We start from the raw sequence: 26669 nt of genomic DNA on the forward strand, positions 1-26669 counted from the left end.
GTGGCCGTGAATCAGGATTCCCTTAACCAATATTTGCTTCTCCTGACCAGTTCCTACCAGAATTGGCCTAGAGGTAATTATTTACACAGGCTTTCTGAACTCCAAACTCACACTGTTGACTTCCTGCTCAACATCTCTTCATGGATGAAACCCAGCCATCTCTGAACTGTCAGGTCCCAAGTGGGACTCTCAATTCCCAAATCACCCATCTCACTAACTGGCATATTTAAGTTGTCTAATCGCCTGGGCCAGAAACCTGAGGTGCATCTGTGGCCTCTCTCCCTCTTCCCCTATATATGATTCAACCCCAAGCTTTATCAATTTGTATCTCCAAGAATATAACCCAAATGTCTCATTTCCTTCTCATTCTACCACCACTACTCTGCTCTAACAATGAGTGTTGGTAGCCTAGGCAATCCCTTCATTGGTTGCTCCTCTGCCCTGGCCCCTTCAAATCCATTGACTCTTAGGACACCAGGGGAACAATATGATTTAAAAAAAAATCTGATTCTGGCATATGAAACTTCAACCCATGACCATTACTGCTTGGCCTGTTCCAGGTCCCTGTTTGCTTCTTTATCATCCTTTCTTCCTAGTTACATTTCAGACAGACTGCAAAGTTTTTAGTTCTCTTTCCAATTTGCATCTTCCATCTAGAACTATCCACCAGGCTACTTCCCGTCTATCCTTCAGGTCTCCCTGAGCAAAGCTACCCGACCTCCACATTATATCAAGTCCCTCTGCTAGGCCTTCTTTTTTGTAATCTGTGTATCTTGTACCTAACTTGCACTCAAACCTTTATGTATATGATTGCTTATGGTTAATTCTCCCCCTCTTTCTGTAAGCTCCTCCAATCATCAGCAGTGCCTGACACAGCAGGTATGCGTCATACATCAATGATCACCCAAAACTCAAGTCATTATTTATCTTGCCTGGGACTCTGAATTCTGAACCAACACACCATGAAGTGCCAGTGCTTACACCTGAATGTGGTAATAAATTATTAATATTGCCTTAGAGTTAAGGTGAGCATCTGCTAATGCCTGTTAAAATTTTTTTTTCTAAGTTAAGGTTAATATACATCCATGATCTGTGTCACTGGACTTCAAGGCCTTGGTCACCTATTTTGGCTATCAACTGATTAAGGATCATTTTCTAGGAACTTAGGTAGCTCTGCCTGAGGGGCTCCAACACCTAGAAGTTAGGGGTTCCTCTGTCCATGCTTGTTTCCTTGCTCAGTCCTGAGACTGAACTTGGCCTATTGATGGCAGAGTTGTAAGTGTATGGGTTACCATTGCCTGAAGACTGTCATTGTGGGGACACACAGATTATGCCCTCCCAGTTCTTATGCCTTGTCTGGTGCATGGCTTAGAGGTTGTGAAATCACCCTAATATGATAACATGGGGGAATTTTTCCTTGAAATTCAGATGATGACTTAATTGTTCACAGCAAACGTAAACTTTTGTTCTATTTTTCTCACAGGGCATAAATCTCTTTAAACATAAACTTGAAAGGATTCTTTTCCATGATCCTTTTTTGTGGCACATAATTTTATTTGATTAGTACATATTCTTGTGAAATGTTATGTCAGTTTTTTTGGCAATTCAATTTGTATTTTTAAATTTATTTATTTATATAAAGGGAACTGATTTCAGGCATTTTATATCATGATGCTTTCTTATGTAAAATAAAGGATCATGTGAAAATGAAAGTGCATTTAATCTAACCATCCAGGAGAAAAAAATCTCATACTGGGGTTTCTTTTGCATAAATGCCCCATCAGTCTTAGCATCTGACACACTTCATCTCCGGTCCTAAGGGAGATGAGTACTGCAACCTGAACAGGGGTTGGCTTCACCTGGTCAGATCCTGGTCAGTAAGTGTCCAGAGCTCACCTCACATCCCAAGAGGAATGAGTGAGTCCAAGCTCTGCCTGTAGGTAACAACAGATCCATGCTAAACCACAGCACTCGGTTCTGGTTAGTAAGAACCCCAGCCCCTCCATCAGGGAAATGCCCCACACACGCATGCTCTGATATACTTAAGTGTGGTTCCTACAGGTGACCCCTCCCAAGGGGCACAGTCCTGGCTGCATGGCTGGGGCTCGGCTGCACCGTCACCAGCCGCTGCCTCCTCGGGGTTGTCCCTACTGAGTAACAGGCGCTCTTGAATCTGCCTGTGGATGTCCAGCTGCAGCCTACACATCTGCTCCTGCAGCTCACTGATCACATTCAGAACCGACTGTAGGAAGGAAAAGAAAGGAGAGAAAAGCACTGAAGCTCAGTCAATGTTCATACGCACCAGGCTTAAGAGAAAGCACAGAAGGAAGGAAGGAAGTGTACAGAGGCTGGGCAGCTGCTGCCTGGTGGCCCGCAACAGTCACCTCCCATGGCCAGCCACTTTCTTCACAGGAACCAAAAGCATGGCATTCTCCCTGAGGCTGCCCCATCCATGGCCTGCCCTACAGCTTGGACAAACATACAACAGATCCCTTGTGCCATACTCGACGGCCAGCCTTGCAGGTTGACATCAGAGGTGCAGGGAGTAGAAGAAACTCTTTATCTAAGCAGAAACAATAGCAGATATGGGTGCACAACATGCACATACTGACATATCTCCTCCACACACATCTATACATACATGCTACCTCCTCCACTCATACATCAATGAATGATGTATGAGATGACACATGTGGCACACACCACATTTGTACATGATAACACATCTCCAACTCTAAAATCATTCAATAACAACATGCCTATTTTAGCATTCATCCTGTATTTTTCCATCGTGTCCACAAGACTATGTTAAGCAGTGTTACTGGACCACCTCCCTGAAGTATGAATTTACCAGATCTACTGCTATACAGTGTGGATTTCCATTCCTGGCCAAATCAAGGAGGTCAGTCAGAGGCAACTCACTTGTGGTGGGCATGGATTCCTACTTTGTCCATTACGTTTGGGCAAACCATCATAGAGTTAACCTCAAACTTAAGACTCACATTTTATAGAACTAACTTGTTCTGTCATTTTGAAGATAAGGAAAAGATGGCTCATTTCCAGTTTTTAGCAACTCATTTGGTTTTCCTGATTCCTTAAAATCTAATTACAGCAAGCATTCTAGAGACTGTTGTTGTAAAGTCTTTGCACCAGTCACAGGCATCAGTGGAATCAAGTCTATTCTTTTTTTAATCTTCTTATTAAGAGCTTTAAAAATGGCTTTATGGGGGCCAGTGGCGTGGTGTAGTAGGTTAAGCCCGCGCCAATGGTGTCGGCATCCAATATGGGCACCAGCTCAAGTCCTGGCTACTAAACTTCTGATCCAACTCTCTGCTAATGGCCTGGGAAGGCAGGGGAAGATAGCCCAAGTTATTGGGGCCCTGCACCTGTGTGGGAGACCTGGAAGAAGCTCCTGGCTCCTGGCTTCAGATTGGCACAGTTCCAGCTGTTGTGGCCCTTTTGGGGAGTGAACCAGCAAATTGAAGATCTCTTTCTGTGTCTTTAACTCTGCCTCTCAAATAAATAAATAAATCTTTTCTTTAAAAAAGTGGCTTTCTGTTGTACCTAGCATCATACTCTTGTTTGGGGTTTGTCCTCCCTGATACTGGCCATGCAGGTGCATTTTCAAGTGTCCTTATTACACGTCCTTTCTATCCTTTCAACAAGCTCCTTTGAAAATTAGTTTTCCTCAAGGTACTTCTAAGCTTCTCCTTTTTACTAGTATTATTTGTGAGATGTCACAGTCAGAATTATTTTAAAGCAGTTCAATATTCTTGAGTTTACTGTACCAACATTATGATTTACAAAGCCTACAGTGTGTGTCCATCTATGTCTAGTTTTCCCTTTAATTTCAGGAGCCTTCAAATACATTGACCACTTTGTCTCAACATACCTATCATTTTATTTCATGAGCTACTTTCTCCCTTTGCTTCAATATTTTTTTTAAAGATTTATTTATTTATTTTAAAGGCAGATTTAGAGAGAGAGAGAGAGAGAAGGATCTTCCATCCATTGGTTCACTCCCCAAATGGACACAATGGCCAGGTTTGAGCCAGATCGAAGCCAGGAACCTGGAACTCTATCCAGGTCTCCCCATGAGTCGTAGGAGCCCAAGTAACTAGGGCCATCTTTCATTGTATTCTCAGGTACATTAGCAGGGAAATGGATCAGAAGTGAAGCAGCCAGGATTCAAACCAGCAGCCTATTATTTGCCAATGTCACATGTGACAGCTTAACCCACTGTGCCATGATACCAGCTCCTGCTTCAATATTGGAGTTAAAACAGCAGTTTTCTCAAATTTGTTTTCTGCCTTCTGAGTAAACAAGAAGCAAGTGATTGGGCTGGTGCTGTGGCGAAGTGGGTAAAGCCGTGGTCTTCAGTGCCGGCATCCCATATGGGCGCCAGTTTGAGTCCCAGCTGCTCCACTTCCGATCCAGCTCTCTGCTGTGGCCTGGGAAAGCAGTAGACAATGGCCCAAGTCCTTGGGCACCTGCACCCACGTGGGAGACCCAGAGGAAGCTCCTGGCTCCTGGTTTCAGATTGGCACAGCTCCAGCCATTGCGGCCAACTGGGGAGTGAACCAGTGGATGGAAGACCCCTCTCTCTCTCTCTCTCTCTGCCTCTCCTTCTCTAACTCTTTCAAATAAATAAATAAATAAATCTTAAAAAAAAAAAAAAGCAGCAGCCGGCGCCACGGCTCACTAGGCTAATACTCCGCCTTGCGGCGCCAGCACACCGGGTTCTAGTCCCGGTCGGGGCACCGGTCCTGTCCCGGTTGCCCCTCTTCCAGGCCAGCTCTCTGCTGTGGCCAGGGAGTGCAGTGGAGGATGGCCCAAGTGCTTGGGCCCTGCACCCCATGGGAGACCAGGATAAGCACCTGGCTCCTGCCATCGGATCAGTGCGGTGTGCCGGTTGCAGCGCGCCGGCCGCGGCGGCCATTGGAGGGTGAACCAACGGCAAAAAGGAAGACCTTTCTCTCTGTCTCTCTCTCTCACTGTCCACTCTGCCTGTCAAAAAAAAAAAAAAAAAGCAGCAAGTGAGGAAAACAAACTTTCACATTTGTCAGTCTTTATCTGCAGATTTTAGGGTCCATCCAAGTAGTTGCTGCTTCTCTCCTTCCATTACCACCCCTGGTCTTCATCAGTCTGGGATCTCTATCAGATATGCATCCAGGTTCCTTGTCTGTTCAGTGTAACTACATGGTGCAACTCCAAAACTCCTAGGCCACTTTTCCTTAATTCTCCATAAACATAATTGCTGTTTTCCAGGATGTGCCTACTGTCAGGCTTGGTATTTCACCTGACTTTGTAATTCTTATCTCCAGGGCTAACCACTTCCGGTAAGGCAGGCCCCTTTGTAGCTCCATTCCATTTTTGGGTCCCTCATCGTGAAGTCCATGGGATATAGATTTGAGGTTATAATTGTTGCTCTGTGTTGTAATCTCAGCTTACTTTGTTAAAAGTGCTCTTTTGTCAATCATTAAGGATTTTTCTCTATGTGAAACTCCTAGGCACCTCCCATCATCTTAAGTTGTTTTTACCCTTTCCTATTTCGTACACTTGTTCATAATTTTACACAGTTCTTTCACTATGGCATCATTTTTTAATTTTTTAATTTGTTCATTTGAGAGAGCAAGACTGGTAGACAGAGAAAGAGAGAGAGAGAGAGAGAACAAGAGCAAGTGTTCCCATCCACTGATTCACTCTAGAAATGGCCAAAATGTTGAAGTTGGAATTGCAATGAGGTCTCCCACGTGTCTGGCAGTAACCCAGTCATTTGAGCCATCACTGCTGTCTCTTACAGTCAATATTAGCAACAAGCTGGAATTGGGAGCCGGAGGTGTGAACTGAACCCAGGTACTCTGATATAGGACATGGGCATCCAAACCAGGAGCTTAACTGCTACCAAACACATACTCTAAACATTTTTTGTAGTACCAAAAACTTGGAAACAACCATAACGTCCATTGAAGGAAAACAAGTCAAGTTAATTAGGGCACAGTCAGAGAGTGGAATATTATGCAGACATAAAAGAATGAAGGAGTTTCTTTTTTACTGTTCTTGGTATGAAAAGAACTCCAAGACCACTGCTAACTTTAGAAAGAAAGGTCTAGAATAGTGTGTACTTGCACAAAAATAAGGGAAAGAATGTGGGTGTGTCACACACACACACACACACATGCAGAATATATATCCACATGTGTTTGCTTGTCTATTCCTAAAATAACTCTGGGGGATACAAGCATATTGATAGCACTGGTCCCTGACTGCTGACCAGAGAACAGATGTAGAAGATTTTTGCTATGTATATTTTTGAACTCTTCATTTTAAAAAAAGTTCATTTATTTATTATTTTCATTTGCTTAAAAAGCAGAGTAACAGAGAAAAAGAGACAGAGATAGATAGAAAGAGAAGATATCTCCCATCCACTGGTTCACATCCCAAATGCCCAAAACAGCCAGGATGGGCCAGGCCAAAGCCAGCAGCCAGGAACTCCATCTAGGTCTCTCATATGGGCGGCAGAGACCAAGCACTTTGGCAATCACCTGCTGCAACCCTGGGCACATTAGCAGGATGCAGGATTCAAGCCGGCACTCCAATATGAGACGTGGGCATCCCAAGCAGCAGCTTAACTCACTGCACCACAATGCTCTCCCCTGAACTCCTCATCTTTTAACTGCAGGAGTATATTTCCTATACTAATGAAAATAAGTAAACAAATAAAACAAAAACAAGAATAATAAAACTCCCTGTCAAGCCAACCTCTCTGAACACACACAGTCTTTTTAGTCCTTGCTCTGCACTACACACCCATCCTCTGGTTGCCTTAGTTCAGAAATTAGAATCCCTAAGGGGAGGGTTGCGGTGGGGGGGGGGAGTTATTGGGGGAGAAGCCATTGTAATCCATAAGCTGTACTTTGGAAATTTATATTCATTAAATAAAAAAAAAATTAGAATCCCTTCCTTCCAAGGTCTTCACCACAGGAAGAAAGAAGGGATGACGGCACCACCACTTGGGTTGAACTAAATTCCATTTTCTGCCAGGAAGTACTAAATAAATAGTCTTTCTAGGTCTCTTCCTGCTAATGTATATCCTGATCAACTGGGAAAACTATTGTTTCCAGCAAATCCTGGATTCCTGCTCTGGGAACCCTGGGGTCCCACTCTGGGATCCAGCTGCAGGCCCCCCACCTCATACTCCCAATGTGCAGGAACCCCAGACCCCCTCCCCTGAGGACAGCCTTCTGCTCTGTGTGCCTTTGATCTGGTGTGCCACACAGAAGTTTTCCTTCACTTCTGCATCTTTCTTTCAAATTCTATCATCCTAATTCTGGTATTCATTTTCTATGTAAATCACTATTCTGCAATCTAGCTTTTCAAGAGTAAATACAACTGATTCAAGTTTGAGTACCTTATGGCCCAGAACCATTGCAGCTGACAAGACAAGTAAACAGGAAATCCACTATTTACCTGTATCTCATGTGAGTCACTATTAACTAACTCCTGTGCAAGACTGGACATCAAGAAATCTGTGACTTGGGGCTGGCGCTGTTGCATAGAGGGCTAAGCCTCAGCCTTTGGTGCCAGCATCCCATATGGGCTGGTTCATGTCCTGGCTGCTCCTCTTCCAATCAAGCTGCCTGCTAATGGCTTGGAAAGCAATGGAAGACAGTCCAAGTGCCAGGTGCCCCTGCACTCGTGTGGGAGACCCAGAAGAAGCTCCTGGCTTCGGATTGGCCCAGCTCTGGCTGTTGCAGCCATTTGGTGAGTAAACCAGCAGATGGAAGACCTTTCTGTCTCTCCCTCTGTAACTCTACATCTCAAAAAAAAAAAAAGAAAAAGAAATCTGTGCTTCCAAGTTCTCAGGTGCTTGAATGACCACACCACAACCAACCATTTTTACAACCCAGCTGGCTTAGGGTGTGATCATAACCATAGCAGAAAGAGCAGTCTGCAAAGCTCTTGTTTACAGCATCCTCTTTTTTCATTGAAACATGAAATGGAATTTGAGGATAAAGCCTAAGCTACACTGAGTAAGTTTACTTTGGATCTAGCTACTTCAAAGGGGAAAAAAAAAAAGTCCTGCTTTTTTAGCCCTTAGGCTAAATACATTCTCCAGGAAAACAAACAAACAAACAAAACCAGCAGCAACATAAGATGGGAGGCAACATTCCCTTTATTCATGCAACTGCAACCCCTAGTGACCTTAGGAGAAACATCTCCACGTATGCTACAGTGGTGTGGCTTAAGCAGTACCACATGGTGGTAAGCCCCTGGTGCTCCTGACAGTCACAAACAGAGGCAAAGGTTCTGGGCCTACCAGCGAAGACTATGCTCAACTACAAGAATGAGGAATTTGTTTCAGGTCATGTGGCTGCTCACTGATTATCACAGGTTTGAACAGCCTGCAAAATTCCTGCACATGGAAACCTAATATTTGTACTAGCAACTGGGAAGGGCTGTTATCTGGTAGGGTGGAGGCCAGAGGCCCAGGATCTATGTTGTCTCACGTAAGAACAGCCAGATAGAAAACAAAAAATTCAGCTTCAAAAACAACCTTTCAGAAAATAGAAGGAAAGCAAACACTAAAATGCCTGTTTAGCCCCAGAAGCTACTGATGGCCATCTTTGTCACCATATGGGGAGAGCCTTCCTGAGAGTAAGGCTAAAACAGAACCAAGTAACACAGCAAGACTTACTCTGGTCACACTGTGTGATTACTTGGACTCATACTGGTTATTTTAAACACTGCACTTCCAAGTCGTGTGATCTAGCAACTCCCCTCTCTTTTTAAATGTGGTTTTGAGTTATCTTTGCCTTCTCACATAGTTTATTGAGTTCTGCCCCCCAAAGCCCTAAAGTATATAAACATGTAATCAAATATCTCGCAACACCGGCAAAATAACTCCAAACCAGGAGAAAAGTCACTTACATCTCTCTGAATGTCTTAGAAACAGTCCATTCAACATTTCACACAAATCAGCTTTAATCTGTGTGATCCTGGAGTGTATAAACTATGAATCTAAGTCTACATTTCCATTTCCACCACACTTAACAACATGACCAGTAAGTGATCAATAAAAGCTGGTTATTGCCACGTGTCCAGCACTATGCTAAGGATTGTACATACTCTACAGAACAACCAAAGCAAGGGGAAATACTACTATCTACATCTTAACAGAAGAAACAGGGTTGGGAGGTTAAATAACTTGTTCAAGATCACAAAGCTAATGAGTAGCTGAGTTGGATTGAAGATGGAGATTCATTAGCCTGCATTTTTATCATGAGAAGCTATTATCTTCAGCTCACTGGAGATTATCTGTTTTGGCAACCACACAATTTACTAATGATCATGTTCTCAAAAGCAACATAAGGAGTGCGCCTCACACATTAGAAGTGTCCTAATCACCAGCATTTCCCCAGTCAACAAAGAAATATGGCAGGTGTCAGTGAACCATAATGTTGGCACTTATCAGAAAGGAACAATATCCATCTCTAAATTTTGGAGACCCTTAAATGGAGGAAGGAGATGACCAAGCACCTATGAAATGTCAAATATGCCAGGTACTTAATTTTTGTGATTTTATTTGGACTTGACCACAGAGCAATTCATTTTACAGACAAAGAAATTGAAGTTCAAAGAGATCAAGTAGCTAACTTGTTGAGGTTCACAGAGCTATGAAATAGTTACGCCATGGAGTAAATGAGTCATGGGGCTCCAAGCCTAAAACTTACCTCCTGTCATATCTCATATTACCAGGAATGAATATTAGGATCTGAAGGTAGAGGTACAGGAAGAGAGTTATCTAGAGTTAAAACAGGCTGCCTTCTCCCAAACAAAGGAGGCTAAAACTCTCTAAATATTTATTCAGAAAGGGGTTGGGCATACTCTAGCCAATGGCATACAGAGCCTGAAATCCAAAAAGCAGACCCAGGAAACATTCTCTATGAGAAGGTCTGTGTATGGGCTTACCTCTTATCATCCACCATGAGAAAGGAAACTCATCCCCTGGGACTTCCATCTGGGTCAGTGAAAGGTTCATCAAAAAAAGTGTTGCCAGAGTCCTTGGATATGGTGACAGTGACCTACTGGGCAGCCAACCAGGTTCCTGGAAATCATCATTACCTTGGTTCTCACAGAAGATGTCCTGTGTCCTCAATGTTTTGCCTGATCCTTTCCTCACTACTGCTTCCCTATCCATCCTTGTCAGCAGTTTGAGGGAGGATAAAGCCTGAAAGCCAAAACTTAGTGGTTTGGGTATTGCTGAAAAAGTTGCAGACATAGCAAAACCTAATAACTTGGTATTAACCAAACATTCTTCCTCTAGTGCATAGATATTCATGGCACTCAAGGGCTGCCAGGCTTGGGGTTGATCAGATGGCCTACTCCACATTAGGATAGCCTCCCCAGGTCTAAGTTTAGGACAGAATAGACACTCCCCAGAATTTGGCACATCACACCCACCTCTGCTTTTCTTTGCTTCTCCTCTTGCTCCCTCTGCTCCTTCTCCATGCCAACCAACTTGAGTTTCAGCTCAGACACTTCAGTCATCAAGTCAAGCTTCTGAGTCTCAAGAGATGTGCGACTTAGCAGCTCCTGCAAGCAAAAAACTGAACATGAGATCACCAACCATCATGTCAACAAAGACAGCTCTAGCTCTATTTATCACACATAAAGCAACAGCCAAGTCATATGTTGGACAATACAGAATTGAAACCTCTGCGGACTGGCTACGGGCCTATTATGGATGGGCCTGCAATGACACTGGGTCACTCAGATATAGCATAGCCTCTGACATTACCCACTGTGTTTTGGAAGACAAGGTGAGTTACATTTCTCAAAAGACATATTTGTCCACAGAAACCATTATTCATTATTTCCAAGTAAAGAGAAATGGATGAATACTGTCAAAGAACAAATTTCTCCACCTCTATTTTTCAGAAAAAGCAGTAGATGTTTTCTGATTAAACAAACAAATAAACTCATGTTGACAATATATTTTCAAAACCAAAATTTCTAGATCTTCTTCTGAGCTCAATAAATATTCAGCCCAGTCTTTGACACATGTCAATATCAGATCTTACTGCTATGAACCTAGACAGGAGTTAAAACATAAAGCATGTATTCAATGAGTATTCATTGGGTGACCATTTGGAAATTTTATTATACGAACTTGATCTTCCCTAGACTGTGCCAAATTTAAAATTTGGCCACTTTGGGAGGTAAACAAGAAGATAGTTCTTTCCCAACTGTGGGGAGAAACAAGGGAGGTTATTACTAGTCCTGTCATCACTAGAACAGTGGCAAGATACATCCAGAATATCCTGGGTCCTCAAAAACACACTTGTCATAAATATATACTTAGTAAGCATAAACAAGGAAAAAAACAAAGGTGATAGGCAAGACATCTGCTTAAACTAAATAATTATAAAGGACTTCAAAAACCAGGAAAATTTCCCAAAGTCCAGAACTATGTATTTTTTCATTAACAAAGCCAATGTTCTGTAAAGTCCAACATCCCAGCACATGGTGGACACTGGCTACACAGGTGCCAACAAAAAGAGTATATAGGAACTAGGTCAAGTGAATACGTGGAAAAGACACAATATCCTGCCATGTCTGAACATTTTGTATCATCTTGCAACCCAACTCCAGTACAGGAATGGTGCTCTCAACATTCTGACTCAATAGCTCTGACTTCACAAATTCGGAACTTTCCTCAGATCATAAATCAAATCACATAAGACAGAGATCTGTTGTTTTTTTAAACTTGGAATACATGATTCCCCAACTCAAAGGCCCTCAGGACTTGGAATAGCTAGGCTACAAACTTTCCATCTGCTAATCTGAGGGGCAGATATCTAAAAGTACAATAGCTGAGCACAACGAGTTCTCTGAGCACTGGGCCAGCCAGACTTGAAACTGGCTCACAAGGCAGAGGCAGCAGCACTGCCGTGCCAGAATTGTGGGCTACTTGGCCACATGGAGCCAGGCAGATGAGTATGTCCAATGCAATGAGGGAACTTGGATGTATCGAGTGTCTCCTCTGTGCCAGACACTGCCGCGTGCTTTAACATACATCGCCTACATAAACCCTCCCAAGGATTTGGCAGTAAATATTATTATTATTCTGATTTTACAGATGAAGGGATAAGTGCAGAAAGGGTAAATAAATATTTTGCCAGGGGTCACATACCGATCAGCAGCAGAGTTTGTTTTCAAACCAAGTATTGTTTGACTCCAGAATTCATTTCTGCCTAATGTATCATGTTGTTTACCAAACAGAGAAAGGGAATTTAAATATATATTTTTTAAAAATACAGGGAGAAAAGGCAATCAACAAAATTTTCACTGAGCCCAAAAAACATCCACTCAAACTAACAAGATTTCATTGAGTACAAGGTATCTACAAGGGCCTTGTGCTAAGGTTATGTAAGCCATTCCTCTCTGGCTGTGGGCACACAGACATGGTGAGTTCTCTGGGTCTTGAATACCCAAGCACCTTAAGATGTAATTCTCCCCGACAGAACCTATTCTTTTCCAACCTTCCTTCCTAACTTTCTTATCTTCCTCTACCACTTCATTCTCTCAGTCTCACCACACTTACATCTACCTGCTTGGTTCTAAACACGATTTGAGACAGTTTGCAAAACAGATATTTCAAGTTAAAAGAAAAATCATAAGGCTGGCGCCATGGCTCAACAGGCTAATCCTCCACCTTGTGGCACCGGCACACTGGGTTCTAGTCCTGGTTGGGGCGCCGGATTCTGTCCCGTTGCCCCTCTTCCAGGCTAGCTCTCTGCTATGGCCCCGGGAAGGCAGCGGAGGATGGCCCAAGTCCTTGGGCCCTGCACCTGCATGGGAGACCAGGAGAAGCACCTGGCTCCTGGCTTCGGATCAGCGTGATGCGCCGGCCGCACTGCGCTGGCTGCAGCGGCCATTGGAGGGTGAACCAACGGCAAAAAGGAAGACCTTTCTCTCTCTCTCTCTCACTATCCACTCTGTCTGTCAAAAAAAAAAAAAAATTTAAAAAAATCATAAAAATTAAAGCAGCTAGGAAAAGAAGTTGAAGTCAGAGTTACAGTAGGTAGAATATCACACTGTAAAGTTCTATAAACAGTTAGAAATGGACTATAATGTATATTTGGGATTCTCAGCTGCTAATGCAAAGAGGAAAAGGAAAAACTACACAAATTAAGGTCCATAAGATAATAACCATTACTTTGGAGTATTGAGATCTAAACAACAAAAAACTTCATTACACTTCATTTATTTAACAAATATGTTGTTAAATACCTCCTACAAGCCAGCATCTAGGGACATAACAATTAATAAACACAGCCCTGTTGAATTCTGCTATATATTAAGATAACATTTGTGCAGTTCTGCCTACTGATCAGCATTCAGCCTTTTGCTTTGATAGATTCAAAAAGCCCTCAGAATGTATTTCTCCCAAAAGCTAAGTCTGTTCTACTTCCATTATTGCCAAAAATCTCTCCAACTATTTTAACTACCGGGTTTTAACTGGTCATGCCAATGTTCTAGCTGATGAAGATAATTTTTAATTGATTCCAATAGCCATTTCAATTGGTCATATCAACATTCCAAGTGGCAATCCAGTTGAAGACACCACAGTTTTAATCAGAAACCGGAGGTGGCTTAATTTCATATAGTTAATAATAATAAAATGTACACTTAATGTCTCCTAGCTTATATCTATTAGCATGTGCTTTTACCTTTTATAATCATCTCCCCTTGGTTTTTGTCATTAGTAATTACTGTTCTAGTTCCTGTACTCAAAAGCAGCCTCAACAGACTTATCCCAACCCAGCTTGACTTCCCTACCTTCATCCCAGCAAGGCCCCCAGCACTTACGTATGACAATCCCTAAGTGTGTGTCTCAGCAGGAATTTACCCTACATCCTCAATTACTCCTACCTCCAACATAAACTGGATCTTGCCTTCTGTGCATTAAGATGCGTTCTTCCCAGTCATTTCAAGTGGACAGCTCTCTGCTTCCACCAACCCAATTTACAGAACAACTTTGTGTGTCACGACTGCTTCTAGACCACTCTTTGTCCCCACCAATGCTCCACATCTACCCTGCCTTTCCAAGGTAGCCCTAGCCAGTCAACCTGTTATCCCCAAATACCCAGCACCAAGACAGTCTTACGTTTCTTGAGGCTCTTTTCTTTTGATGAACAGCTTCTCTACCTACTGTAGGCGCATTCTGTCTCCTCAGCTACTTCAACATCCTTGTTAATGTCGCTTCCCCTCAGTATCCACTGTGGCTTCACATGGATCCCGGCGCCAATAGCTTTGCTTCTACTTCCTCTCAGCCTTTCAGCAGCCATGTGGCCGTCATCTTTACCCAGAATGTTTTCTCTGCTTCTAAAATTTCAGCTATGAAATTCTCTCCTCTAGATACAATCTACTGACCTTTCAACTGTCCCACTTGCTTATCCAATCTTAAATTTCTCCTTGTGTGGCCACTGGTTACTTAATAACTTCCCATTTTCCTGGTTTATCAACTTCCTTTAAGCTATATTTGTTTCCTTATCCGCTCTATACCTTAAAGTTAGTCATTTCAGTTGTACTCAAATCTATGCTGGAAAAATATTCGCCCAGCTCATCCCTGTCCCCAGGCAAATGTATGTTTGTTTACCAGAGTCTAGTTCAGCCAAATCTCATAGTCTTTTTGTCCATGTTTTCACCCTGCATGGCCTGAGAATAGCTGGTGAAAGTCAATGAATGATGCCAATTGGTTTCAATACAAATTTATGCTATCTAATTACAGCTTATCATCCAATATTTCCTAGTAAAAGTTGTACTTATCTCTGGGTGATTCCCTTCAGAGATTGTTCCAAATCTTTTCTATTCTCCTCAAGTCCTAAACCCCAGCCTACCCCCTTTCTATTCTCCTCAAATAACCTCTCCTCCTATTTACTGAAAAGATAAAAATTATCTTGTTATTCACTGCATTTAAGTTCCATTTCAAAGTTTCCCAGAATCCTCTTATTCATCTCTCTTAAATCCCTGTCTTACAGAAAGCGAGCACACAGCTCCTTTCTAAGGCAAATCTCCAAAATCAGACGTTTCCATCTTTACTGTCAGGTTCTCTTGCCTTTCAGAGGTGTTTCCTAGCCCAGTAAGCTTCCAGGTCACACATAAAAAGTATACATCAAAGGACATAATGCCTCCAGAATTTGTTCCTGGTTGCCCCTTGTGAATGACCTTCCTGTTTATGAACAGTTCTCAGTCTCCGGGTTCTTCATATATCTTCACACAACACGATGAGCCGTAAGGTTATCTTTCTGGCTGAGCAGCAGCCTTTGGCTTTGTTTTCCAATGCTCCAGTCCTGTTTCTTCCTCTGGCTGTTCTCCAAATGACTCTCCCTCACCTCTGGACCATCTCGGGAAGTTCCCACCAAGCTCTGCTACTCTAGGGTGGGACCATCAGTCATGCTCTCTGACAGGCATTAATCTCTCCCTTACCATCAGCTTCCATTCCTCAGGCTATACACATGATCAAATTTCTGACATTCTAAAGAAATGTCCCTCGTGACCTTGTCTTCCCCTTAACACCCGTGTCCTATGCTGTGTATGTGTGTTTCACCTTCTGTACATTACGATGTGTAAGTACTGTCTCTCTCTGCTTTCTGTCCCTTCCTTCTTCTCTTCAAGTTAAGCTCTTAAAAATGGATATTTTATTTGTTTATTTGAGAGGCAGAGTTACAGAAAGGGAGAGGAAAGACAGAGAGAAAGGTCTTTTATCTGTTGGTTCACTCCACAAATGGCCACAATGGCTGAAGCTGGGCCTATCCGATGCCAGGAGCCAGGAGCTTCTTCCAGGTTTCCTACACAGGTGCAGGGACCTAAGGACTTGGGCCATCTTCTATTGCTTTCCCAGGTCATAGCAGAGAGCTGGATCCAAGAGGAGCAGCCGGGACATGAAGCGGTGCCCAATATGGGATGCAGGCACTGCAGGCAAAGGATTAGCCTACTATGCCACAAAGACGGCCCCTTCAAGTTAAGCTCTTAAAAGAATAATCTACCCCTGCTGCCTCGTCTTCCTACCACCCTTCAGCAAGATATCTGTCTGCCCACAGCTGGCTTATGCCTTCACCAAGTAGGACACAGAAATAATTTTGGTTGTGGATACCAATGTCCAGACTCTCAGATGTAACTTCTACTCCTCAGTTCTTAACTGACTCATACTCCATCCACTCCACATGAGCTACTTCTTGTCATTCTATCTTGCTTGTTCCATATATTCCTGATCTTTCTTTCTTCTCCTCCATCTCTTTTGCTAGCTGCTTTTACTCTGTCTATCCTTTAAGGAGAACACTCTTCGGTTCCTAGATCTCATCCCCAAGACCCATGTCAGTGCTGGATCCAACCTGTAAGTACCCTTGGCAAGCAAGGCAGCATAGGATCCTGCTGGGATCTCTCAGAGTCAGGCAGCCTGGGGAAGGAAGGTGAGGGAGGCAGTGGGCCCAGGGAAAGGGCTAAGGTTTCATAAGCAGCTTTCTGCTTTGGTTCCCAGTTGTTTCAAAGTTGCTTGTTTGATGGTACTTGAAAAGGCTCGTGGAAAAATGATATTACAAGGTAAGTTTATTTGGGTGAAAAAAAATTTGAAATCTACATATAGTTTTTTTCGTTATATGCACTTTCCGTGAACTTTTTGAAGACCCCTCATATAAATAAGAGATGGACAAGGAGGGTGGTTTGTTTTACTCACTGCAAAGTCCCATGAAACTGGGTAATAAAACTTTATGAAAAACCAAAGGACAAAATTATCACTCACCCTTCTCACTTCATCACTACCACTAACCGCTTCCAGAAGGCCAAATACCTCTCCTTTCTCGGAGATGAAAGAAAGTTTACATCTCAGAAAAACCCGCCATTTCCTTTTTCCAAAGCTCAGATTCTGACCGGAGCTGATAAAAATAATTTGCCTTTTAACTTACTCTCTCCTTAAAGGGCCACATCTTGAAGTAATTACCTCCATCTTCAAGTGTGGAATATGACCCAGGGAATTACTGACCAATGACAGAGGACTGTAGCCAGACTGGCAATCTGAAACCAGAATGAAAGAAGGGGCCATGGAAAGACATGAAAGGGAAAATATGTCCCTTTGCCCTTTGAAGTAAAAGGCCCAGGCCTTGCCTGCCGGAAAGCCCTTTTCATGCAAAATACCCTGCAGACAAGTGGGGCTTGTAGTCAACTTAAGTTGGAGTCCAGACTCAGCCCCAGTGAACTAAATCACCTCTGAACATCAGCCTGATCTGTAAAAAGGGGTGAAGGCATCTGCTCCACACCGTGATCCATAAATCCAACATCAAATGAGATAAACTTGAAGAAACTGGTTATTCCAGTCTCAGAAATCTTCCAGAGGGAGTTTGAGGGATGACTTGGAAAATTCATGTTTTCTTCACTCGTGATTCAGTGCCTCAACTCCTCAAACAGATTTGTGCTTCCATGAGGTCATGTCCATAGCTGTTTAATATTCTCTTTGAGAAAATAACACCCTAAAGGTTCTGAGAAATTTCTTCTGGGGACCAGGCCTGTGCTTAAGCCCCATGATCCCTGCTGGGTGTCTGACTCACACTGACCATTAGTGTGATAGTTCACTTCTTGTCAAGCAAGAAAACAGGTTCATTGACTTTCCCAGACCAACAGCATGTGGTCAGTCTGCAGAAGCCCATTCCCCTGGCAGTCAAAGCAGTGAAGTTGCCTACAGCCTGAAGCTCTGGGTTGGGGGGAGACTGAAACACAGGCTAGTGTCCTCATCACAAGGACGTCTGCATCTTTTCTTCCTCCACACTGTGCTCCTTTATCTTGTCTTTCCGCTGACAATGACATCATTTCTGTTCTTTTTTGAAGGTTTATTTATCTATTTTAAAGGCAGAGTAACAGAGACAGGAACAAGTACACATACACATGCAAATACACACACACACACACAGAGAGAGAGAGAGAGAGAGAGAGAGAGAGAGAGAGAGAGAGAAAGAATCTTCCAACCATTGGTTTACTCTCCTAATGACTGCAACAGACTTAAGCCAAGAGTTTGGAACTCCTTCAGGGTCTCCCACATGGATAGCAGGGGCCCAGACCATCTTCTGCTACTTTCCTAGATAAATTAGCAGGGACCCAGATCAGAGCAGAGCATCCAGAACTCACAACAATACCCATATGGGATGCCAACATCGGAGGTGACAACTTAACCTGCTATGCCACAATGCTAGTCCACGTTTCTGCTCCAGCTAGCATCTGGGAAATGCTCCATTTGACTACCAGCTGCGTAAAACCTTGTATCGACTGAGTAGTGTCAGATTCTTTCCTGAGATCATCAACCTCTGGACCCAAGAGAGTCCATTCAAATACCCCAACAGACCAAGGAGGGCTCTCTCCATGATGCTGGTCCGAGCCAGTCACAAGGAGGTCACTGGTCCATATCTGCACTCCTAAGGTGTGATTCTGTGTCCTGAGCTCTGATGGCCTCAGTGAACAGATGGGCAATGTTTTGACCTACTTAAGAGCCAGAGAGGCACAATCCAGCAGTGTGAGCTCAGGAACCCAGGCTCAGACACCTAGACCCATAAAAACTGACTCAGCCTGTACCCCCTTAAAGATCCATTTTTAAATTTTCTGAGGAATGCTTTTAATGGAGAAGGTTTTTTGAAAATCAAGGCATGCCCAATAAATCTGAGAGCATGTCCGTGTAGGTGCTTCCAAAGGCAGACTTGCAAGAAGCTTGTGGCTGCCCTTCCTCACTCCATATCCTGCAGAGAGCTGCAGACAAGAAACATGAGTTCGCCCACAAATGTGGTCACAATCTATGTGTGCTCATGTGGACCTGCACTGATTCTCTGTTCCAGCCTTGCCTGTCTAATCCAGAGAGGTCTCCAGAGAAGAGAGGTCTCTTCTCTCCTTCTGGAGGTTGGATGAGTTTATGTGTAGATGAAAATACTTGCGAGCAAGATCAGCACTGAGCAGGAGCTGGGCCAGGCTCAGCCATGCTGAGAAGTGCATGGCTCATCAGTTTAGGCTACTGGAGGGAGGTTAACATTGGTCAAGAGGACAGCGAAGGAGAGAACTCAGTGAGTTTGGTAGAGGCCACCCAAGCACAGGGTTTAGGCCAAGCTCATTGGATTTGAGTTTCCTTAAGTCCTCCTAATGCTATTCAGTCACAAGGTGGGAGTGGGGTGGGGTGGAGGCTGCGAAAATGTAGAGCAGAGGTTGCAAACTGGAGGCCTGCAGGCCAGGCGTGACTTACAGATGCATATTATGTGATCCACACAGCCAATACTTTTTTTAAATGGAAAGACATCTTTAAATCTGGATTACCCATATCTTTTAAAAAATAGGAATATCTAGCATTTGGGGACAGCCAACTGGAGTGGAATAGTAGCTGCCACCTTTAGATAGGACGCATTCAATGTGCAGTGTTACCACGAGCAGCACACAGGGAAGGTCCCAGGCTGAGACAGGGAAAGGATCTCATTCTAAGTTCCTTAGGCCTTTGAGCACTTAGGCTAGGCTTGGCCTTGGGCAGGAATGGACTCTGAGGCTGACAGAAAGAGGCAATTGTTTGCCTCCATTCTCTGTCTGTAGGCCATGAGTCACTTCTGCTCCTACCACCAGTGGCCAAAAGCCCTGCAGCCCAGGATATCTCAGTCAAACCAGACACGTCTCTGCCTGCCCTTCCTGCAGAGGACTCTTTATACTCCAAGCTACAGATGACACTGCATCAGCACTGAGGTGTAAGATCATCTCCTTACAAACAATATCAAGCAAGTTTCAGGAAAGCAGTAGCATGCGCAGCTGAACACTCAACTTGGGATTTAAAACTGGGAACTCAGTGATCTCAAGTTCTGGCAACAACAAGCCTAGCAAATGAATGAGGGAAAGCTGAGGCTCAAATGCATCCCAAGACTTGAACTCATAATTTACATTCCACATACATATCTTTTTATCCTTGAAATATTGAGAGGATACGGTGAACGCTTAGGAACATAAGAATACCTTGGTCAAGTTCAGAAAGATCTTTAAAACCCAGATAAGGCAAACAAAGAGCTACCATACTCCAAAATATACCAGGTCAAAACATCCATCTCTTTGGCACATGACACTTGCAAACTATATGTTTGATACCTCATTCACAGAACACAAACAAGAGGATTTAGGAAACATTAATTGTGAGTGCTAAGCTATAATTAGATAGGAGAGAGAAGTTCCGAGGTTCTATTGCACAGTAGGATGAATATAGATAATTATAATATATCATATACTTTCTTTTTAAAAAGCTAGAAGAGGGGCCAGTGTTGTGGCATAGCAGGTTAAGTCTCCACCTGCCTGCAACACGGGCATCCCACATGGGTGCCAGTTCGAGACCTGGCTGCTCCACGTCCAATCCAGCTCCCTAATGCACCTCCTAATGCACCTGGGAAAGCAAAGAAAGAGGGCCCAAGTCCTGGGCCCCTGTATTCATGTGGGAGAACCAGAAGCAGCTCCTGGCTCTTCCTGGCTTTGAGCTGGCCCAGTCTTAGCTGCTATAGCCATTTGGACAGTGAACCAGCAGATAGAAGATCCTTTTCTCTGTCTCTCCTCCTCTCTCTGTAACTCTGCCTTTCAAATAAATAAAAAAATAAATCTTTTTTTAAAAAAAGCTGGAAGAAATGACTTTGAACATTTTCACCATAATGAAATAATAATGAACTGATTTGAACATTATATATTTATGCAACATGGCAAAACAACATATGGTACTCCATAAACATGTACAATTTTTATGCATCAGTTAAAAATAAAAAATAATTGAGAAAGGAAAGAGAACTGAGAAAAAACAGGATATAAAAAGTAATTGAACTTTGCACTTCCTACAAAGTCTAAAATACCATCATCCATGGATAACCCCTGAAGGGACAAGATAGCCTCTTAGGTGGTGCTGGGCACCAGCATTGGACTCCTTGTCACAGTCGTTCTTGACAATGGAGCAGAAACACTGCCAGGGAGAGATTGTGCAGCACTCCGGAAGAGAAGCCGGAATGGACAGACAGGTAACCCAAGGAAGCACAATGCAACTATTCTCTGTCCTCCTCCCATTTCCTTACATGGCCGCTCTCCAGGTTCCCCTTGCCTGAAACATCAGCCCCCTGACATTTTCCTTGTATCTTCTGGTCTACATTCAATTTTTCTTAGCCTCTTTCTGGATTGCTTACAACACTCCATGATCTTCTTCCCTTACCCTTCCTACTGCAAAACCACACCTAGTACAGACAATGTGGTGAGTTATTTTACGTGTTCTCAGTGAAAATTATTTTGTGCCCTTTGAGATTGTTCCCAGTGGGCTATTTTCTTTTCTGGGCATTCAAGATATTTGATTTAGAAAAGAAAATTCAAGCCCTTTTGCTACTCAGATTTTTGGGTTTATCATGAGCAAGGGAAATGGAATGCAATCTAAATAGAAAATCAAAAGGAGCCAAGCATTTGGTAACTTACTAATCAACGATGAAAAGATAACAAACAGCTTCTCAGCTGTTGGATCTAGTTTTTATGAAAACATACATACAAAACAAGACTGACCTGCCTTTTTTTTTTTTTGAGTTGTCCGAATGCACTCAGTCAAAACTAACAAATACCAGAAGTAAGACATTTACCCTACGACCAACTATAAAATGCAAAGTTCATTAAATTGCTGCCAAGAAAAGAATTTTAGTCTCATGTTGATCACAACAATAAAAAAAAAAATCACTGCTTTGGAGAGACAGATTATAAGCAATCCTTTAAGTGAATCTATTCATTTTAAGAGGTTGACTTTTGTTCTTATATAACTGATGAGCATCTTCTGTGCCAGGTATTATATCAGAGGCTATGAAGTATACATTTCAATCATGGTTTGATTTTCAAAATAAGAGAGCATATGCAAGACTGATTTAAGTTAGGGAAATCTATTAGTTCTAAATGTCATATTAATAGATTTCATTTAAAAATCTACTTAGCTTCTCAACAGATTTTGGAAAGACTTTAGATAAAAATGCAATACCCCTAAAAAGTGCAACTCATTATTTACAATACAAGAATGGTTACTTCAATTATGATACTGTCACTTTAAAAAAAAAGACAAAACAAAAAAGCCCCTATTATACATGGTAGTAAAGATAACTGTACAGGGGTAGGTGTTTAGCAGTTAACATAGTGACGTCCCTTATAGACTACCTAGGTTCAATACCTGACTCTGGCTCCTGGCTCCAGCTTCCTGGGAGGCAGTGGTGATGGCTCAAGTAACTGGATTCCTGCTACCCACGGGGGACACCTGAATTGAGTTCTCGGCTCCAGGCTTCTGCCCCGGGTCAAGCCTGAGGGATTTTGGGGGAGTGACCAAACGGACAGGAGCCCTCTCTCAACACATAAATAAATAAGAAAAAAGAAAACTGGGGAAAAAAAAAAAAAGAACTATGCAGCAAAACTTAAATCTGGAAAAAAAGTAATTCTATCGTATCAAAGATACCAGATGTGAGAAATAAATTGCACCTCTGGTGTGACTACAACTTTGTAAATTCTACGTACATGTAACAACTAGCAAAATGAAACAAGTAGAGTGGTAGAGAAGCGGCTAAGTATTTTTTCATATTGCTGTCTACTAGATTATATTAAAATAGCATGTATATCATAGTCTTTATCAAAGAAAACTACAGAGTGGAAAGAGGCAGAATGAGACTGGGAATATGGGCACCAAATAAGCTGACGAATGGACCGTAAACTGCACATGCCACCAGCTGTCAAAGCGTGGTTCCTGTGATAACACCAGGGTGCCAGCCCAGTCAAGCCTCTCTCCGCACCAAGCCTGGAGAAAGTGCTGCCTGGGAACTGTCTAACCAGCTCAACAGGTTATTTGTCTTGGGCCAGCCCTTCCCTGCCCTACCCGCTCTGCACTCAATGTTCAGACCTGGTTTCACCTGCTGTATAAACACTGCACACTGAGCCACCAGTCTCACCTCTAGCCAGCATGAGAAAGCAAAAAAGCGCGAGCTGTAGCCTGGGTACAGAAAGGAACTTTAACACATGAGCAGCTTCAAACTCAACAGCCTTCAGCCCCACCTGCCCTTACCTGTTGAAGCATTTCTTCAGCAGCATTGAGTTTCACCTGATGTCCTTCCAGACACACTTCCAGGTCCCGAATCTTCTCTCCTTGGGCTTCCACTTGATCTGTGAGCACACTCACCTGTTCCAGGAAACAGAGCAATGGTGGAGGAGCAGGGACTCTGCCTGGGGCAGGACAGCCTCCCTACTTCAGGTGAGCGCTGAAACCACAGCAGTGACTTGCACATGCCAGGAACAGCTTTGCTTTCCGGTGAGCAGCAGGTCAGGGAAGTGGTCTGGGCGAAGGCAACTCCAGCTGGATTCTCACCTTACCAAGGAGTTCCAGTCACTGTCTGAATGATGTGATCACATGTCCTGCTCTTGACAGACTCAAGAGAAAAACAGCCAACAGCCACAAGAGCTGCCTCTGGGCTGGACTCCTGCTCCTTATTCCTCTTATAGGGCGGCCAGACCTCAAGGCATATCTCAGTTGGCTTGCCAGGGCTTCTGCCACCTCACGTGGCAGTGCAATCCAATGACCTTACCTGTTTCATAAGAGTATGAGGACTGCTCACCTATCAGGCAAGTGTTTTGAAGCAATTAAGGAATGTGGGACGTAAAGGGCATGTAATAGCGCTGTCAAAACTTGGCTCCAGAGAGGCTTTTGTGCTTCACAGGCCAAAACATGACTCCAAGTCATAAATACACAGAGGCCACATTGCACATACAGTGGCAGAAAGAAGTTCTCTTTCTGAAGAACCCTGAGGATCTGTACTGAAACATTTAAAAGACAAAAGTTTCAAAGTTATACTTCCCCCAGGATTCTTTTGTCCTTTTTAAAAGAAAAGTCAGGGGTGGACCTTGTGTCACAGCAGGTTAAGCCACTGCTTGGGACGACCACATCCCATACTGTAGCACTAGTTCATGTCCCAGTATCTTCACTTCTGATCTAGCTTCCCGCTGATGTGCCTGGGAAAGCAATGCATGACAGCCCAAGAGCTTAGATCCCTGCCACCCACGTGGAAGACCCAGATGGAGTTCCAGGCTCCCGGCTTTGGCATGGCCTAGCCTTGCGTGTTGTGGGCATTTGGGGAATAAACCAGCAAATGGATCTGTCTGTCTAGCTCTCTGTATCTCTCTGTGTCACTCTGCCTTTCAAGTATATAGAAACAAACTTTTTATAAGAAATTAAAAGACAATTGATTTAAAAAGAGAGAGCTTAAAACAGAAAAATGAAGGAGAATGAGTGGTCTCCAAATAGTAAAACAATGGTTGGTAAACTGAGATCCCTCAGACCCTTTTGGTCAGAGTCACTGCTGTTCACATATGGACCACCCTAAATTATTCCTGAGTCTATAATGGAGTGATAGATGGAGCAGAAAAGATTCAGTGTGAATTCATTTATGAGTGTTTGAATCAACTTCATAAATTTTAAGGCTCGTGTTAAAAAAGGAACTAAATTAACATTGGAACTTTAAGTTTTTCATTTTTATGTTCCCAAATCACACATGAATTATTGAAGTATATTCCTGGAGTTGATGCATTATGTGCTAACTTTTCAATTTTAAATTAAAAAAAACAAATGGGCTCTTTCTGTCAACTTGTCACTTAAACATAACCTCCGTGAGTTTTTCGTATTTGTTTTTGTAATCCTTGTCATCCAACACTATCAGTGGTCCTGGCATTTTCAACTATTAATTCCACTTTCATTAGGGCAGGATCCTATAAGGTAGGCCCTGCTCCTTGGGATCCAGGCTTTCTGTCTGGGAAGAATGTTTCCTAAGGACCAGCACTTACAAGGTCTGCACTACATGCTGGGGCCATGAGCTGGTGGCAGACAGGGAACAGTAGCACATGGTCTCCAGCATTCTGTAGTTCCTAGTTCACAGGGCCAGAGGGGCCTCGAGAACCTCAACACTGATCTCTGTGTTATGAATGGAGGGAGTAGAAAATTGAGACAAAATGTACACAGATGCAAGAATGTGACCTTCAGTCTATAAAAAACATTTTTGAGCCTCTTCTGCTAAGCATAATTTCAGGCACTGGAAGAAACAGACAAGAGAAAAAAAGGGGGGGGTTATAAAATTTCTTGCCTTGAGGAGTCATAAGATATAAAAGACTTTGCTTCCAATTTTAACTAATATTGGAAACAAAGTATTTTATTATGTGTGATTTGCCTTGTTCTTTCCCAAGTAGACTGAGGGAAAGAAAGACTCTGGGCCAAAAGCTCCAATTAACTCAGCTTGGGAGAGAGGCTGCGAGAATTGAGCAAGAGTTTACCCTGCTCTTGGGGGCTGGCCACTCTGGGATGGGAGTGATCACAGAGCAGCAGCCTTGAGAGCTGTGCATGGTCTTCTGGAGGGGCAGAAACCACTGGAGACAACCTTTGGCTTTACTGCCAGGATTGTGTTAGAATTATTTAAATAGGGTTCATTCAGAATTTTACAGAATTCAGAATTTCACAAAACCATGACAATCAAAGAGAGTTTTATGACATGCGGCTTCTTTATTAAATTATGATCCTCTCCAGATACGATCCTGACTCGAAAGTTGGCAATTTCACACTGTTTGCTGCAAAATCCTAACTTGGAAACCCTTTCATTAACAATGTCATCAGGATCAAGTTTCAAATCACACATCCTTCAAAACACCTTGAGATATAATGTGCTCCCACCAAAAAAAGAGATATAATGTGCCCTAAAATCTGTGCCCCGCTACCTCTCTGAAGGCAGCTCCTGCCGCATCTCTTCTTAGGCTCCCTGTCACAACGGCCCCTTGCTGTTCTTGCCACACACCAAACACCCTCCTGCCTCAGAGTGTGGGCAGGACGACCACCTCCTCTGCCTGGAATGCACTTCTCCACTATCTTGTGTGGCTCCTGCACTGGCTTCCTCTTGCTGGCAGGGAGGCCTTCCCTGACTGCACAATTTTTACAAAGCTTGATTTTTCTCTACCATATTTACCACTGCCTGAAGTACTATACATACTGGTTTGTTCAATATTCTCTCTCTCTCTCTCTCTCTCTCTCTCTCTCACACACACACACACACACGAATGGAAGTTCTACAAGCACAAGGACTGTTGTATTCATTGTGACATCACCAGCATCTAAAACCAGCACCTGACAAGTCATGGACATTCAATTACTTTATAATGAGCAAATCAATGAATTGGGAAAAAAAACTAGGATACAAAATTGTATATCTGGTATGAACTCAATTATTTAAAACAGAAGGATAGGAAAAACTTCTGGACAAATGGCCAACATGATAACTTGTTTCTTTAAATTCTCTTAGTATTCCAAAGTTTCTAAAATAATTTATCACTCTCATGTTTTTAATATAAAATGAAAAAATAAATAAATAAAAGGAAACAAGCACACTGCTACCTCACAATTCTAGTGTTCCAAGTCTACAGCCTGGGGAAGGTGTCAGCCCCACCTCCATTTCACCACAGTCTTATTCACTACCCTTTAAGCTCTTTAAGGAGTTGGAATTAGGATATTAATATTTATATTACCCATATAGTGCATTAACATCTGATGTGCACGAGACCTGAGTAAATACTTCCTCAACTGATTTACA

The 26669-nt window shown here is 43.0% G+C and overlaps 1 protein-coding gene across 7 annotated transcripts in view; it reads right to left on the reverse strand.

Annotated features, from left to right (window-relative positions):
- PPFIBP2 (PPFIA binding protein 2) overlaps positions 1-26669 on the reverse strand; it is a 167559-nt gene that overhangs the window by 43431 nt on the left and 97459 nt on the right. For all 7 annotated transcript variants that reach the window (XM_062196568.1, XM_062196565.1, XM_062196566.1 and 4 more), the window contains 2 exons: positions 23114-23227; positions 10465-10596 (listed from right to left, as the gene is read on the reverse strand). In XM_062196568.1, the coding sequence (XP_062052552.1) occupies positions 10465-10596; positions 23114-23227 (246 nt within the window). The remainder of the gene's footprint in view (positions 1-10464; positions 10597-23113; positions 23228-26669) is intronic.

Source organism: Lepus europaeus, chromosome 7 (assembly GCF_033115175.1).
Source record: "Lepus europaeus isolate LE1 chromosome 7, mLepTim1.pri, whole genome shotgun sequence".
Taxonomy (NCBI): Eukaryota; Metazoa; Chordata; class Mammalia; order Lagomorpha; family Leporidae; genus Lepus; species Lepus europaeus.